This window comes from Carassius gibelio, chromosome A9 (genome assembly GCF_023724105.1).
Source record: "Carassius gibelio isolate Cgi1373 ecotype wild population from Czech Republic chromosome A9, carGib1.2-hapl.c, whole genome shotgun sequence".
Classification (NCBI taxonomy): domain Eukaryota; kingdom Metazoa; phylum Chordata; class Actinopteri; order Cypriniformes; family Cyprinidae; genus Carassius; species Carassius gibelio.
The window spans coordinates 15,319,459-15,334,378 of record NC_068379.1 but is presented as its reverse complement, the minus strand read 5'-3'; the positions used below and the strand labels follow the sequence as shown (position 1 = coordinate 15,334,378).

Genomic DNA, 14,920 nt, shown 5'->3' with positions numbered 1-14,920 from the left:
AATGGAACAATGTTCTAGGAAATGTTCTGCTGCGAAACCTTGGGTCCTGGTATTCATGAGGATATTACTTTGATTCAAAGCACCTACCCTTCATTGCAATGATGTTTCCTGATTCCCTGACTTTTTCAGCAGCATAATGCACAACAAGGCAAAATACTTCAGGAATGGTTTGAAGAAAATGAAAAATTGCCAAATTAACCAACTCATAATCTGGTTGAAAATCAGTGGGTTGTGCTGGACCAACAAATCCGATCCATGGAGCCCCCAACTTACAACTTGAACTAGGACTAAAAGGATCTGCTGCTAATGTCTTTGTGCCAGATACCACAGGACACATTCAGAGGTCTTGAGTAGTCCGTGCCTTGACACATCAAAGGAATGGGTGGCATGAAATTTGTGAGCATCAGGCACATTTCAGCATCAATTGGTCTGTTACATCATCTAAAGTCACCTAAAACATCCACAACTTGATGTCAATGCCATAACAAGTCAAGTAGCTTGCCTTTGAAGAGCTTGGAGGAAATTTATATTTACACTTATATTGGTATTTATCCTGCCTAATACAATAAAATCATAATTCAAACTTTCATGAACACAATGAGTTAATAAGCAGCACTGTTACCATTCACAAGATAACAAAAAAAATAATTTGGTCTACTGCCAAATGATGCAGATTCCTATTTTTGTTCAGCAGCTGACCACTCTTTCAAAGCAAAATGCTGACATCTGAAGTTAATTGATGTTACTGACAATGCCTCTTTTCCTAAAGTATATAAAAGGATCCCAGTAGCCCTTTCTCAGCATAGGAAAACACTGATTCAACACAATGGGAAAGGTGAGCCTTGTCGAATCTTTTTCTCATTTAATATTTGTAAGTTTAATAAACAGGGATATCTGCAAAATGTCTGGAAGGGGAGTGGGGTTATTTGAGTGTGAATGCATAACATTCATTAAAAATAAAACAACTAAAAAACTCTGTTACAGATCATCTTCTATGAAGACAAGAACTTTCAGGGCCGCTCCTATGAGTGCACTAGTGACTGTGCTGACCTGCACTCTCATTTCAGTCGCTGTAACTCTATTCAGGTTGAAAGTGGAAACTGGATAGTATATGAGCGGCCACACTTTATGGGTTACCAGTACTTTCTGCGCCAAGGTGAATATGCTGACTACCAACGGTGGATGGGTTTCAATGATTGTGTCAGATCCTGTCGAATGATACCCCAAGTGAGGCCTCCCCTTTTACTTATTCCAAATTTATTTAATTATTATTAGTTTTATTAGTATTCTTTTTTTTTTTTTGCATTACACTTTACTGTGATGTTTAAATAAGTGTATTTTCAATCCGTAGCATCAGGGATCCTACAAAATGACAATTTATGAACGTTCGGACTTCGGTGGTCAGATGATGGAGTTTACTGATGACTGTCCATCCCTTTATGATCGATTCCATTACAATGATATCCATTCTTGCAATGTTCAAGATGGATACTGGATTTTCTATGAGCACCCTAATTACAGAGGCAGACAATACCTCCTGAGACCTGGCGAATACAGGAGGTATAGCGACTGGGGTGCCATGAGCTCAAGAGTTGGTTCTATCAGACGTATTACCTTCTAAAACTGAAAGGCAAGAATTAGATCTGGCATGAAAGAAACCATGCAATTAACCTTATCTTTTCTGACATTACTATTGGAAAATAATTGTACCACTTTTGTTATGTTTTTTCAGAATGTACTTTTATTCTGCCTATAGCTGATAACTGCAAATAATTTTTGTTTACACATTAAAATAATAAATAAACTTTACATGGGGGTATATGGGTGTGTTGACTAGTTAAATCAGCCTGTTCTCGTTTCTCATTCATTATCAAATAAAGCTGAGCTTACAAATCAAATTGCTGTATTATTTATAGCAATCTCTACAGCAACACATCCAAAGCAACTGCTCTACCACAAAACATGGGACACAAAGACAAGATACAGGGGAACATAAAGGCTTTAGATAAATGGATACAATAACTTAGTAGAAGTCTGAAGGGGTATTTTAGTTTCACTGACAGCATCAATGCAGTCATGCATTCTTTGTTAGATGTTTTATCTTTTTCACCAAATATTTGAGTTTCTTACCAAAGGCCTACACCTGTTCAACACACTTTATAAGTACACATCATTCTAGTGACTTCTATCCTCCTAAAACAACATTTAAACTTTAAACCCAACTCAGTTCTTATCAATGAAAATTATGTGAACACAAGATCACCTCCTGTACTACAACCACAGAGTTAAATTGGTTATATATTAAAGTATTGCATCTGTGGCCCTAGTCTTTGATCCAGTTCTGGGCCACTTCAGGGCCGTCATTCTTTGCGGTACTTGGGCCGAGGGAAAAGTGATTTTGTAGCCTGGAGCCAATATATATATTTATTTTATATATATATATTATAAAAACAAAAAATTAATTAAGAAATCCAATAAAACATCTCGGTTACGTATGTAACCGTGGTTCCCTGAATAGGGAACGAGATGCTGCGGTGACGTCCCCAGTATGGGAACTCCCCTTGGTGTGACGAATGTCTGAAGTCCTATACCATCCTGCCAATCTTATTGGCCAAATAGCGCTTGGCACTACCCTTACGCATGCGCACACATCATACACCTGGGTGCCACGCGCTATTTTGCTCAGATATCATGAACTGAAGAAGAAGAATGCTATCATGGTATGGAACGGCCAGGACCGCAGCATCTCGTTCCCTATTCAGGGAACCATGGTTACATACATAACCGAGATGTTCCATTTCATAAGTCACTTCGATGCTGCGGTGACGTCACCAGTATGGGAACGCTATACCATAACGCCTGACGTACCTGATAGCTGGGATCCAAAGAAGCATCTGCTCAAGTGGAGAGAACCCGGGAGCCAGGAGCCATCCTCACATCCATACTGTAGGACTTGATGAAAGTGCTCGAAGAGGACCATCCTGCCGCAGCACAGATATCATCCATAGAGGATCCACTGAGAAAAGCTCTTGAAGAAGCCACTGGAATGAGCTCTAATTCCTAAGGGGGAAGCGAGTCCGCGCGCCTCATAGGCTAAAGATATTGCTTCCACCAGCCAATGGGACATGCGTTGTTTTGTAACAGCATGGCCTTTATTCTTATGTCCAAAACAGACAAACAGCTGGTCAGACTCACGCCATGGGACTGTTCGATCAACATAAGTCTTTAAAGCTCTGACAGGGCAAAGACTTAGATCTCCTGACCCTGCATCAGCAGGGGTAAAGCCTCCAAGACCACTTACTGAAAACGAAAGGGATTAGAAGCGACCTTAGGGACATAATTAGGCCTCGGTTGCAACAACACCTTCATTTTATGACTACACCCCAGCATCCAGTAATACTAGAAAATCCCTTGCTAACCATCCACAACCCACAGATTTCTTGGGGTTCCAGGGAACTTACCAAATGGTCTCCGCATTGTCACGATCGTTGCCTACAAGGTCATACACAACTGCCATGTCTAACAAGTATTGAAAGTCCAGAAAGTAGCAAACCAGTTCATATTCCCACAGAGTACATTAAATGCCTGGAAGACTTCAGCAAAGCTAAAGCTGCTATAGTACCTCCGCACCACCCTTGGGACTGTGCTATAGACTTATTACCCAACACTGCACCTCCCAGAAGCAAAGTATACCCACTAACTATTCCTGAAACGCACGCCATGGAACAGTACATTGAAGAGGCTCTGGAGTCTGGCTTTTATCCGCCCATGCACATCACCAGCAGCATCTGGATTTTTCTTTGTGGAAAAGAAGGATGGAGGCCTATCTCAACTCAGTCACTATCAAGAACAGGTACCCACTCCCATTAGTTCCCTCAGCCTTAGAACAATCACGTGAAGCCACAATTTTTACCAAGCTTGATTTACAAAGTGCCTATTATTTAATCAGGATCAGAGAAGGTGATGAATGGAAGACAGCATTTATCACCACCAGGGGGCACTATGAATACTCGGTGATGCCTTATGGCCTATCCAATTCACCGTCAGTATTTCAGTAATTTATCAATGAGATCTTTCGGGACATTCTAAACAACCACGTTATCGCCTACATTGATGACATTCTAATATATTCAAAAAAAACGTGAACAGCATATCCAAGATGTGAAAGATGTTCTCTCTCGATTGCTGGCAAATCAGTTATATGTTAAGGCAGAAAAATTTGAATTTCATGTCTCGAATACCACTTTTCTAGGCAACAAGATCAGTCATCATGGAGTGGATGCTTAAAGGAAAACCAAGGAAACTACCATGGACACCGCTTTTAACACTGCTCCAATTCTGAAACACCCAAACCTTGACCTACCATTCATAGTGGAAGTAGACGCTTCTGACGTCGGCATCGGAGCAGTTTTATCTCAGAAAAAAAGGAAACCCTGGTAAATTTTTTCCCATGTGATTTCTTTTCCAGAAAACTAACCACAGCGGAGAGAAACTATGATGTAGGAAACAAGGAATTACTTTTCCATCAAGGAAGCGCTGTCAGAGTGGAGACACTGGTTGGAAGGGAGCAAGTCATTCATTTCTGGTGATTACAGATCACAAAAATTTGGAGTATATCAAGAGTGCTAAACGTTTGAACCTTAGACAGGCTCGGTGGTCATTATTCTTCACCAGATTTCAATTTACAGTCATGTATCGCCCTGGAAGTAAGAATGGTAAAGCCGACACGTTGTCACGAAGATATGAGCCAAAAGAAACTTCTTGCTGCCAGGGACCAATTCTACCTCCATCAGTCATCGTGGCACCTATCCGTTGGGATATAATTTACAGTACCACCTGGCGGTGGATTTCGTCACTGATCTACCCAACTCTAACGGCTATACTGGTAATTGTTGACAGATTTTCAAAGGCCTGTCGTCTGGTCCAACTAAAAGGATTACCCACAGCTATGGAGATGGCACAAGCTTTATTTCAACATGTTTTTCGAGTCTATGGCATACCAGAGGATATCGTTTCCGACAGAGAATCACAATTCACGTCTCGAGTGTTGCAAGCTTTTTGCAAAGAATTAGATATTAATGTAAGCTTAACATTGGGTTATCATCCTCAAGCTAATGAACAGGTGGAGCAAGTAAACCAAGAACTTGGGCAGTATCTTAGATCCTACTGTAGTCAAGAACAAGAACGTTGGAATTAATTCCTACCCTGGGCAGAATATGCAAGAAACTCGCTCACTCACTCATCTACAGGACTCACCCCCTTCAAGTGTGTTTTAGGATATCAACCGCCCTTGTTCCCTTGGCCTGTTCTTGACCTTGCTTTTTGGATTTGGATTTGTTTGCTGAACAGACTTCCTGCTGTTATATCGACCCTTGTATGTATTTTGACCAAGATTATTTGCCTTATCCTAGTGTGTGACGAGATCTGTAATAAACCTCTCTGCAAATCGATTCGAATTCTCAACCGAGTCAGTCTACATCACTATCTATCTGTCTATCTATCTATCTATCTATATATATATATATATATATATATATATATATATATATATAGATAGATAGATAGATAGATAGATAGATAGATAGATAGATAGATAGATAGATAGATAGATTATTTAAAAGTCATATATATTATATTATTTTGATATCACCATTTTAAAAAGTTAGCCATTCAGCCATTCAATCCAATAAAACAATAGACAATACAGCTAGTTCTGAAAATAACACTTTATTTCCTTCAACTGTATATTGTAGCAGTTTAACACATATCAGTGATACGCCTCATGCTCATGAATCTCATGTTGCTGTATCCCATATCTCTGAAGCTCCTGTACTCTCCAGGTCTGAAGTAGACCATCCTGCCTCTGTAGTGGGGCTGCTCAAACATGAGCCAGTGACCGTCCATCACATGGCAGGACTGGCAGTCAGACATACGGAAACGTTCCATGATGTTGTCACAGTCATCCATCAGCTCATACATCTGTCCTCCAAAGTTGTCCCTCTCGTAGATCCTCATTCTGTAGGATCCCCTATACTGTAAAATAAAGCATGATTGATTAGAATTGTCTCCATTAGCTGTTTCCCAGCAATGGATGCAGAGTAATGTATAATATAATAAAAAATAGAAGAGCAAGTAAATCGACACAACACTGTAAACAAAGTGAGACTCGTACTGAAGGAATCATGCGGCAGGATCTGATAGTGTCAAACATCATGCCCATGCTCATCATGCGCTGCATGTCATGGTACTCGCCCCTCCTCAGAAAGAACTGGTTCCCCATGAAGCTGTTGCGCTCATAGACCATGAAACAACCGCTTTCCACCCTGATGGAACCAACACGGCTCAGGTATGAGGATATATCAGAGCAGTCGCTCATGCAATCATAGCTGCGCCCCTGGAAGTTCCTGTCCTCATAGAAGATGATCTGTTGATGGGTTTAAACATTCAGCTCATTTTTCAGTAAATTACTTGCCTTTTAGATCTGAACTGCAAAAGAGTTATGCAAATAAAAACTGGATGCAATATTAACCTAAAGCTTTCTATGAAATATTAAACATACTTATTTTAAACACTATTACCTTGCCCATGGTGGTAGTGTGTTGTTTGTCTCAGTGCTTCAGCTCACCGTACCAGCTGTACTTTGATAGCCTTGTGTTGGTGTTGGTGGTTTTTATACAAAAACCAGTGACCTACATTTTGTTGTTATTCAAATGCCAAAAGCTGATGATCAAGCAGTATGACTTCTGCTGAAATGGTCCAGTAAACTGAAACAATAGTTTTTAACCATACATCTCTGACAGCTGTTTGTGCATTGACTTTTACAGTATAGGCAAAACTTTAGTCACATCCAAAGCGAATGTTCTCTCAATATCACGAGTGACATAAATGTTCTGGATGCAAAAGTATAACATGTCTCACATGAACGTTTAACATTCAGTGCATTTGACTCTAGCTACTGATTTAATAAGAGATAGAATAAGATGAAATAATTATCAGAAATGTTTAAATTACCATATTTCATTATCTTTGCATCTACAATTTCTTAAAATTATGCATGTGCTATTTTTCATTAAATGTGCCAAACATTATTCATTTTGACATATTTAAATGTTGCACTGGACAATTTAGTGTTCTCCAAACATGCACATTACAAGTAGGATTGATACTGCAGGGAGTCATTCAGTTTACCAGGTAGATAACCAAAAATCCTATTAAAATGATAAATTTTATCAAAATAATAAATATTATTCTTGAACAACTGAAAAACGATATTTATCTATTATGTTTTTAGATGTTTGAAATGGTATTATCTATACCTCTTATATGCAACATTGTGTTTCTTTCACCTGTAGTCAAGTAAATGTCATGATTCAAGTGCACTGTGATGATGATTATATATGATTATATTATATAAACAGATGAAGTATGAAAATAACAAGATGAGATTATATTTTAAATAATATGTCAAATACTTGCACTATGACATGTACTTGACTACAGGTCAAAGAAACACAATGTTGTATATATACTGTAAGAGGTATAGATCATACCATTTCAAAAATTAAAAACCTTAATTGTTTAATTTTGTTCAGTTGTTTGAGAATAATATTTATTATTTTGATAAAATGTATTAATATGAATTTATTTATTTATTTATTTTGCATGCTTAATTTAATGGTTACCTACCTGGTAAATTGAATTACCCCCATGCAGGAGCAATCCTGCTTGTAATGTGCATTTTTGGAGGGAACAAAATTTTCCAGTGCAACATTTAACATAAATAGGAAGTACTTGTTATTTAAGAAAAATATAATTGTATTTCAAAATGACATAAAACGGGGTAAAATGCCCCCAGGGGGGCTTAATCACTGTAATTACTCTTTTCTGAACATCAGATCTATTGTAACAAGTTAGTTGAATAAAAATATTTGTACCATTTTGTACTATACAGTTAGCATCAGCTAAACACATTTTTCAAATAGGCTACTATAATTTTGTAATTCATAATTATTTATTATATTATTTTTTATTTTGAGATGATACTGCCTGTACTCTGATTTTGCTGTAAATGTATAAAGCAAATTGCTTTGTCAGCGTGAGACATGTTACCCCAACTGTGGGGCAAAATCCCCCCTTTGGTACAAATTACATTTTTTTTAAAATTCTAATTCAACTTCTATGTATATATATATATATATATATATATATATATATATATATATATATATATATATATATATATATATATATATATATATTATGGCATTATAACTGAGACTTGTCATGGCACTTGTATACTGTTGTTGTTCTCTTGTTGATCTGATTGCTTTACTGTTCTCATTTGTAAGTCGCTTGGGATAAAAGCGTCTGCTAAATGATTAAATGTAAATGTAAAATAGATAGATAGATATAGATATATATATATAGGTATAGATATAGATAAAGATATAGATATAGATATAGGTATAGGTATAGGTATAGATATAGATATAGATATAGATAAAGATATAGATATAGATATAGATATAATTTAGATAGTGGCTTAAGATCAGGTTTTTATGAGCAGTTTGTGGAAAAATCCAGGTGAATATATTCCTATAGAATTTCTGTGTTTTTCTACCACTATTTACTGCCATAAATCCGTTTTGTATTGTAATTATTGTTTTTGTTTAGTCATTGTAAGATTTGTTAATGTGTAAAAGTGAGATGGTGAATAAAAGCCAATTCATTTCGTTATGAGAGACTGATTTAGTGCTGAGAATTCAGTCAAATCTGAGTACTTTATTACAAATATCATTTTATTCTTATCTGTTGGCTTGTGTTGTCTGTTGGCTTGTTTGTTTGATGTACAAGAAGTGAACAATCTAAATGTTTATAAACACTTATGCTTATAAACAGAAAATGAACAGTTTATATAAATATGTGCAAGTAGAATGGCTAATAATCAGTGACTCGTCTGAAGGAGCCCACAATGGCACAGGAAGCAGACCAGTCTCTGTATCTCCTGTAATCCCCAGATTTCAGGAAGTACTGTCTCCCTCTGTAGTTGGGATATTCATAGAAGATCCAGTAGCCATTCATCACGTTACAGGAGTACACATGTCGATGGTGGAAACGATCAGACACACAGGGACAATCATCTGTGAATTCCATCATGTGACCTCCATAGTCAGCCTTCTCATAGATCCTCAGTCTGTATGGTCCACTGTACTGTTGATGTCAAGACGCAAATGAATGATTCAGTACACTGGTGTCAAAGAAACCGTAATATAAGTATCTCCACAAAACAGCACATTCAGTGAAGCTCACCACTGGAATCAGGTGACAGGATCGAATAGAGCTACTGAAGCCCATCCATCTCTGATGGTCAGAATACTCGCCTCGTTTCATAAAATACTGGTGGCCCATATAATTTGGACGTTCATAGATCATAAAACAGCCACTCTCTACTCTGATGGAGTTGCAGCGACTGAAGTAATTGTGCAGGTCTGTGCAGTCATTGCTGCACTCATGACTACGACCTTGAAAATGTTTGTCCTCGTAAAAAACTATCTGAAAAAGCCAAGAAAATGAACACTTTTTTTTTTAGTGCAGCGATTAGGAGAGTAATCCATCTACGCCAAAGCCTAACATACATAGGGGAGGTGCAATTCAATGTAAAAAATCCTACCTTGCCCATGGTCTCGGTTGGAGAGATTCCATATGCTTCCCGAGCTTTTTATACTGCCTCTTCACAAATAATGTATTGTTATTCAAATGAATTCAGGAATATGTCACATGTTTACCTTTTTGTTAGAGCACAATATTGGGTTCAAAAATATGGATTTTACTTGAAAAAGAGTATATAATTACATGTTTGGTGTTTTCTCTTGCATGGTCCTGGGAAAGGACTGGTACGGCACCCACACATTCACAGCAGCACAATGCACACAGACCAAAATGGAACATCCCTTTTGCATTAAAGAACTTGTTCAACAGAGGGAGCAGTTACTGAGTTTCCATTTTCAGCAGCATTGTCAACTGCACTGACATACTGAATTCTCTCATGTGAAAAAAAAAAATCAATAAATAAATTCCATCAGGAGACATTACAAAGAGATACTTATATTATGGTTTCTTTGACACCATTGTAGAGAAAAATAATATTAATCAATTCAGAGTTATCTCAGCTGTGTTTTGGAGATGTTATGTGAACATTATCTCTGATATTCAAATGCAACATTTTTATGTACTATGTGCTCTAAAAAAACAATCTTCGGATATTTGTTTGTAAAACTTCTAATTTGTTTCAGCTTTTAGTCAGGCAATATTAATCATTAAAGGGGGGGTGAAATGCTATTTCATGCATACTGAGTTTTTTACACTGTTAAAGAGTTGGATTCCCATGCTAAACATGGACAAAGTTTCAAAAATTAAGTTGTACGTTTGAAGGAGTATTTTTGTTCCAGAAATAAAGAGCGCACGCTCCCGTATAGCACAGCACTGAGAGCACAACAGACTTCACTGATCAGAGCGAGAGCGTCGCGAAATGTCACAAAAGGAGTGTGTTTTTGGTTGCCAGGGCAAGACAACCCTACACAGATTACCAAAAGAGAAACAGCATTAAGGGACCAGTGGATGGAGTTTATTTTTACAGAGCATCAACGGAGTTGTGCAAGTGTTTTTGTTTGTTCCCTGCATTTCGAAGATGCTTGTTTTACAAACAATGTCCAGTTTGACGCTGGATTTGCACATCGTTTATTTCTTAAGGATAATGCAGTCCCAACGAAAAAGGGTCACGATAGTGTGTTGGAACCGCATGCGGTGAGTAAAACTGCTTATAATATCTCTGCCTCCTTGTTAGTGTGTCCGCCTCCCATGCGGAGAAAGCTGCACGTCCATCAAGCTATACTTCTGTATTTTCACTTTTCTTGTAATTTGTTTTATTAGCACTAAAACATTCATGTGGACTAAAAGCATACTCTAATTTATCTGAGGTCAATGTGCCTTTAAATAGCAATGGTGCTTTTGTTTTCTGACAGTCAAGGTAATGATAGATTAAACTACAATGAGGACAGTTAATCCAGATTGAGCCCCACATTGTTCGGTCAAAAGCATAAACAGTGTGAGAGTTTTCAGTTTTGCTTTACCAAATTTTTGAATTAATGTTTTCCAGTCTGGTAACCAGATTTGCAACAACAACAACAAAAAAAAAAATCACTGATAGGTCAATTAAATGTACAGTAATTAGTTATAGATTAACAACTCGACTTTTTATGTTATTAATTTCACATACGAACAAAAATAATAACAGGTTAAGCAAAAGTTTCAGTTAAGAAATTTTATTTAATGAATATGCTGTCACTCAATTCATGTTGCCTAGTTGAAAGTGGTTATTCTTCTGAGGGACCCAATTCTTGGGGCCGTTCCTCCCCAGTCGCTGTACTTCCTGTATTCACCTGGTCCGAGGTAGTACATTCGTCCCCTGTAGTTGGGCTGCTCATATAGAAGCCAGTGACCATCCATCACGTGACAGGAGTGAATGTCAGGTGTATGGAAGCGGTCCGTGATGTTAGGGCAGTCTTCTGTGAGTTCTAGCATCTGACCTCCCATATCAGCCTTGTCATATAGTCTCATTCTGTAGCTACCGGTATACTGTAAGGAAACATGGATTTGGGATATACAAAGCAACACATTTAGCATTTGATGTGGCAAGAATATCAAAGTGTGTTTCTGTAGTCAAAAGAATTCTGTTTATTAGAACTGATGAGCTAGTGCATTTTTCTTTTATGTTTATTTGCTGATTTACATTCCCATACATCACTTACCATGGGGATCATACGGCATGATCTCATACAGCTACTGAACCCAATCATATGCTGACAGTCAGAATATTCACCCTTCCTCAGGAAGTACTGCTGTCCCTTATAATTTGGGTGCTCATACACCATGAAGCACCCATTCTCTACCCTGATGGAATTGCATTGGGTAAAATAGGGGTGCAGGTCTGCACAGTCACTGATGCACTCATGATAGCGGCCCTGAAAGTTCCTGTCCTCATAGAAGATTATCTGTTAATGATAAAAGGTACCATAAATCTACTATACAAAATATGAAAAAATGTGAACTCATTTTATAGAGCTGAAAACCACTATAAGTCTATTAGTCTATGAGAGTGAGAGATATATCTTACCTTTCCGATAGTCATGTTGGCATCTGGCAGGGCTACTGCTCAACACAGGCATCCAGTTTATCACTGTCTTTTATAAAAGCTTTTATAGAAGCTGCTCTGTGATTGCACAGCATAAAGTATTGTCATTCAAATAAATCTAGCTCAGGGAGAAACTAATAGGGGATAGAATCAGGGGGTCAATGAAACAATCTGATTATATTTGGCTTGGCCCTGGTGCAGTTTTTCCTTGTTCATCAAAATGCCCTGTCCTGTCCTGCTAGTAGCAGCTTCAGTCTGACTGCAATCAGCAAAAAAAAAAAAAAAAAAAAAAAAAAAAAAAATGCGATAGCAAAAGGTCTTGCACTGAATCAGTTGAGAAATTGATGGCCCATTTAAGTCTGGATGAAGCTGCAGAATTATTATATGATTCATCTTATATAATGTAACTTAAATACCAATAAACTAACATTAAAGTGGAACATAAAATAATTAAAAAATAATAATAACAATAAAAATGCGCTGATTTATAAGCAGTGGTATTTAATTAGTCTGCTAAGAAACACAGTTACATTATGAAAATGATACTGTCAAATATTAAGTAAAACATTCTATCAAAAATAATAAACATTTATAGATTCAGAATGTATAAACATTTATTTCTGAGGAAACATATAAGAGCATTTAAAGCGTAAAGCCCTAAGTTGTTATTCAACATGATTGCCTGTGTTGTCTAACATGTCAGACCAATGTTAAGGAATAGAAGCTAATATTAATTTTAGGTTTGGTGTGTATGTTAACAACAGTGTATATTACATAAAAAATAAAAATAAAAAATAAAATCTGCTGAGCAAACTGAATGAATGCTAATTCTAGTTATCAGTTATTCGTTTGATGGAACCCACACGGGCACTCAAGCCTCCCCATTCAGTGAATCTTGTGTATTCTCCAGGCCTTATGAGGTACATCCTGCCTTTATAGTTGGACTGTTCAAAGAAGAGCCAGCTTCCGCTGATCACCTTGCAGGAGAATATGTGATTTGTTTGGAACATGTCCATGACATTTGGACAGTCATCCACAAGAGCCATCATTTGACCTCCATACTCCATTCTCTCAAACAGTTTCACCTCATGAGAAGATCCCTGTGTCTGATAGAGAGAAGAACAAAACATGTAAATGAACTATTATCTTAATACAAAACTTTTTCTTCTAATTTTTCACTCATTCCTGACACTCAAGCATATAGTATAATTAATATAGCATAATCACCATGGGAATTTCACAGCAGGAGCAGACGCAGTCATTTTTGCCCAACCAGCTTTTAAAGTCTGGGTACTCTCCTTTACGGAGCAAGAATTGCTGGCCTTTGTAATGTGGTTGTTCATAGATCATGAAGCATCCACTCTTCACCATGATGGAGTTACAGCAGCTAAGATAGCAGAGCATATCTGAACAATCACCACTGCATTCATACTGATGACCCGCAAAATTCTTGTCTTCATAGAAAATGATCTGTTTAAATCCATATACATATACAGTTCACAATAAATCCAGTGTAAATATCTTGAATATAAGGTGAAAAATATTTTTGTGTGACTTTTCTCACTTTCCTTACAGTATTGCTTTACCTTGCCCATTTTTGACTGCTGCTACCATGAGTGTGAGTGTTTGGTATATATAGACATGAAGTGCCGACACTGTATGTGTCTTTCATATTATAATTACACACACACACACACAAAAATGCTTTATTTCCATTTGTTTTTTAAAAAAGGTTTATTGTTATGATTCTTTTGTTAAAAATATTGTCAATACTGCCATATTGTAACTGAATGCAGCATAAAAAAGTGTTGTAATCATAATGTACAGATGAAACACACAGATAATAATTAATATTTATACCAAATATCAATATAAATTGTACGTTCCATGCAAGACTAATTATGTGATATTAACTTAAATATATGAATTAACATTAGCCAATTGTATGGGATTTGCATACTCACAGAAGTGATTAATGCTAAATGTAAATGTATGCATGTATTGTTAATTAAATCATGTTTTTAAAACAAAGTTTATCTCATTTTAATGTTACTGCGTTGTATTAATTTTTTTTACTTTATCCTTACCATAAGCTTATATAGTGGTTGTGCAGTGAAAAATTCTGATATCATTGACATACATATATATAAGTTTAACTGTATTTTGACTATTTTTAATATATACTGTATACTTTAATAAATATAACTGATTACTCTTTAATCCACAGCAATTTCACCTAGAACAGGGTATACCCCATATTTACATTGTAATAACAGTCATACTTTTTAATGTTTATCTATATGAACATTGTATTAAACATAAGCTATGATATTATAAAGGAGGTTTTCTACACTTCATCTGTTTATCATTAGTTATTTACAACGAGTGAGCGTTAATATACAGCACAAGCAGAGACAACACTCAAAACCTGTCTCAATGATGAAAATTTCTCTAGTTTTATTCAGTTCTCCGAACAGTGTCAAGCAGTCTGGCAGCCTATAGCAAGTGTCATCAGTCACCAGGCAGTGACCCCTCCAGGTAGAGGGTGCAAGAATAAAACTCAAGACACTTGAGTACAGACACCTTTTTATTTAGTGTGTGAAAAAGGGCATACAGCAGATATTTCATGAGGACTCCTTTCATTAGAGACCCATGATCCGTCTGATGGAGCCCATCCTTGAACTGCCGCCCCAGTCACTGTACCTCCTGTACTCACCAGGCCTCAGGTAG

At 36.9% G+C, this 14,920-nt stretch overlaps 5 protein-coding genes across 6 annotated transcripts; 1 reads left to right on the top strand and 4 right to left on the bottom strand.

The window, feature by feature from the left end:
• The first annotated feature begins 800 nt into the window (after positions 1-800).
• Positions 801-1,870, top strand: LOC128019770 (gamma-crystallin M2-like). Its single transcript, XM_052605974.1, has 3 exons — positions 801-835; positions 985-1,227; positions 1,352-1,870. The coding sequence occupies exons 1-3, from the start codon at positions 827-829 to the stop codon at positions 1,619-1,621; spliced, it is 522 nt and encodes a 173-aa protein (XP_052461934.1). The 5' UTR covers positions 801-826; the 3' UTR covers positions 1,622-1,870.
• Positions 1,871-5,757: 3,887 nt separating this feature from the next.
• Positions 5,758-6,587, bottom strand: LOC128019773 (gamma-crystallin M1). The gene is made up of 3 exons (XM_052605977.1): positions 6,579-6,587; positions 6,173-6,424; positions 5,758-6,033 (listed from the first exon to the last, which is right to left on the bottom strand). The coding sequence occupies exons 1-3, from the start codon at positions 6,585-6,587 to the stop codon at positions 5,758-5,760; spliced, it is 537 nt and encodes a 178-aa protein (XP_052461937.1).
• Positions 6,588-8,822: 2,235 nt separating this feature from the next.
• On the bottom strand, positions 8,823-9,679 carry LOC128019777 (gamma-crystallin M2-like). Of its 2 annotated transcripts, none has more exons than XM_052605982.1 (3): positions 9,671-9,679; positions 9,310-9,552; positions 8,823-9,210 (listed from the first exon to the last, which is right to left on the bottom strand). In XM_052605982.1, the coding sequence occupies exons 1-3, from the start codon at positions 9,677-9,679 to the stop codon at positions 8,938-8,940; spliced, it is 525 nt and encodes a 174-aa protein (XP_052461942.1). In that variant the 3' UTR covers positions 8,823-8,937. The 2 variants fall into 2 exon arrangements, with proteins under 2 accessions (XP_052461942.1, XP_052461943.1); XM_052605983.1 differs by having other exon boundaries at positions 9,313-9,552.
• Positions 9,680-11,314: 1,635 nt separating this feature from the next.
• LOC128019774 (gamma-crystallin M2-like) lies at positions 11,315-12,187 on the bottom strand. Its single transcript, XM_052605979.1, has 3 exons — positions 12,173-12,187; positions 11,808-12,050; positions 11,315-11,634 (listed from the first exon to the last, which is right to left on the bottom strand). The coding sequence occupies exons 1-3, from the start codon at positions 12,185-12,187 to the stop codon at positions 11,359-11,361; spliced, it is 534 nt and encodes a 177-aa protein (XP_052461939.1). The 3' UTR covers positions 11,315-11,358.
• Positions 12,188-13,020: 833 nt separating this feature from the next.
• Positions 13,021-13,785, bottom strand: LOC128019776 (gamma-crystallin S-1-like). Its single transcript, XM_052605981.1, has 3 exons — positions 13,777-13,785; positions 13,418-13,660; positions 13,021-13,296 (listed from the first exon to the last, which is right to left on the bottom strand). Exons 1-3 carry the CDS (start codon positions 13,783-13,785, stop codon positions 13,021-13,023), a joined length of 528 nt encoding a protein of 175 aa, XP_052461941.1.
• Between the last annotated feature and the right edge of the window lie 1,135 nt (positions 13,786-14,920).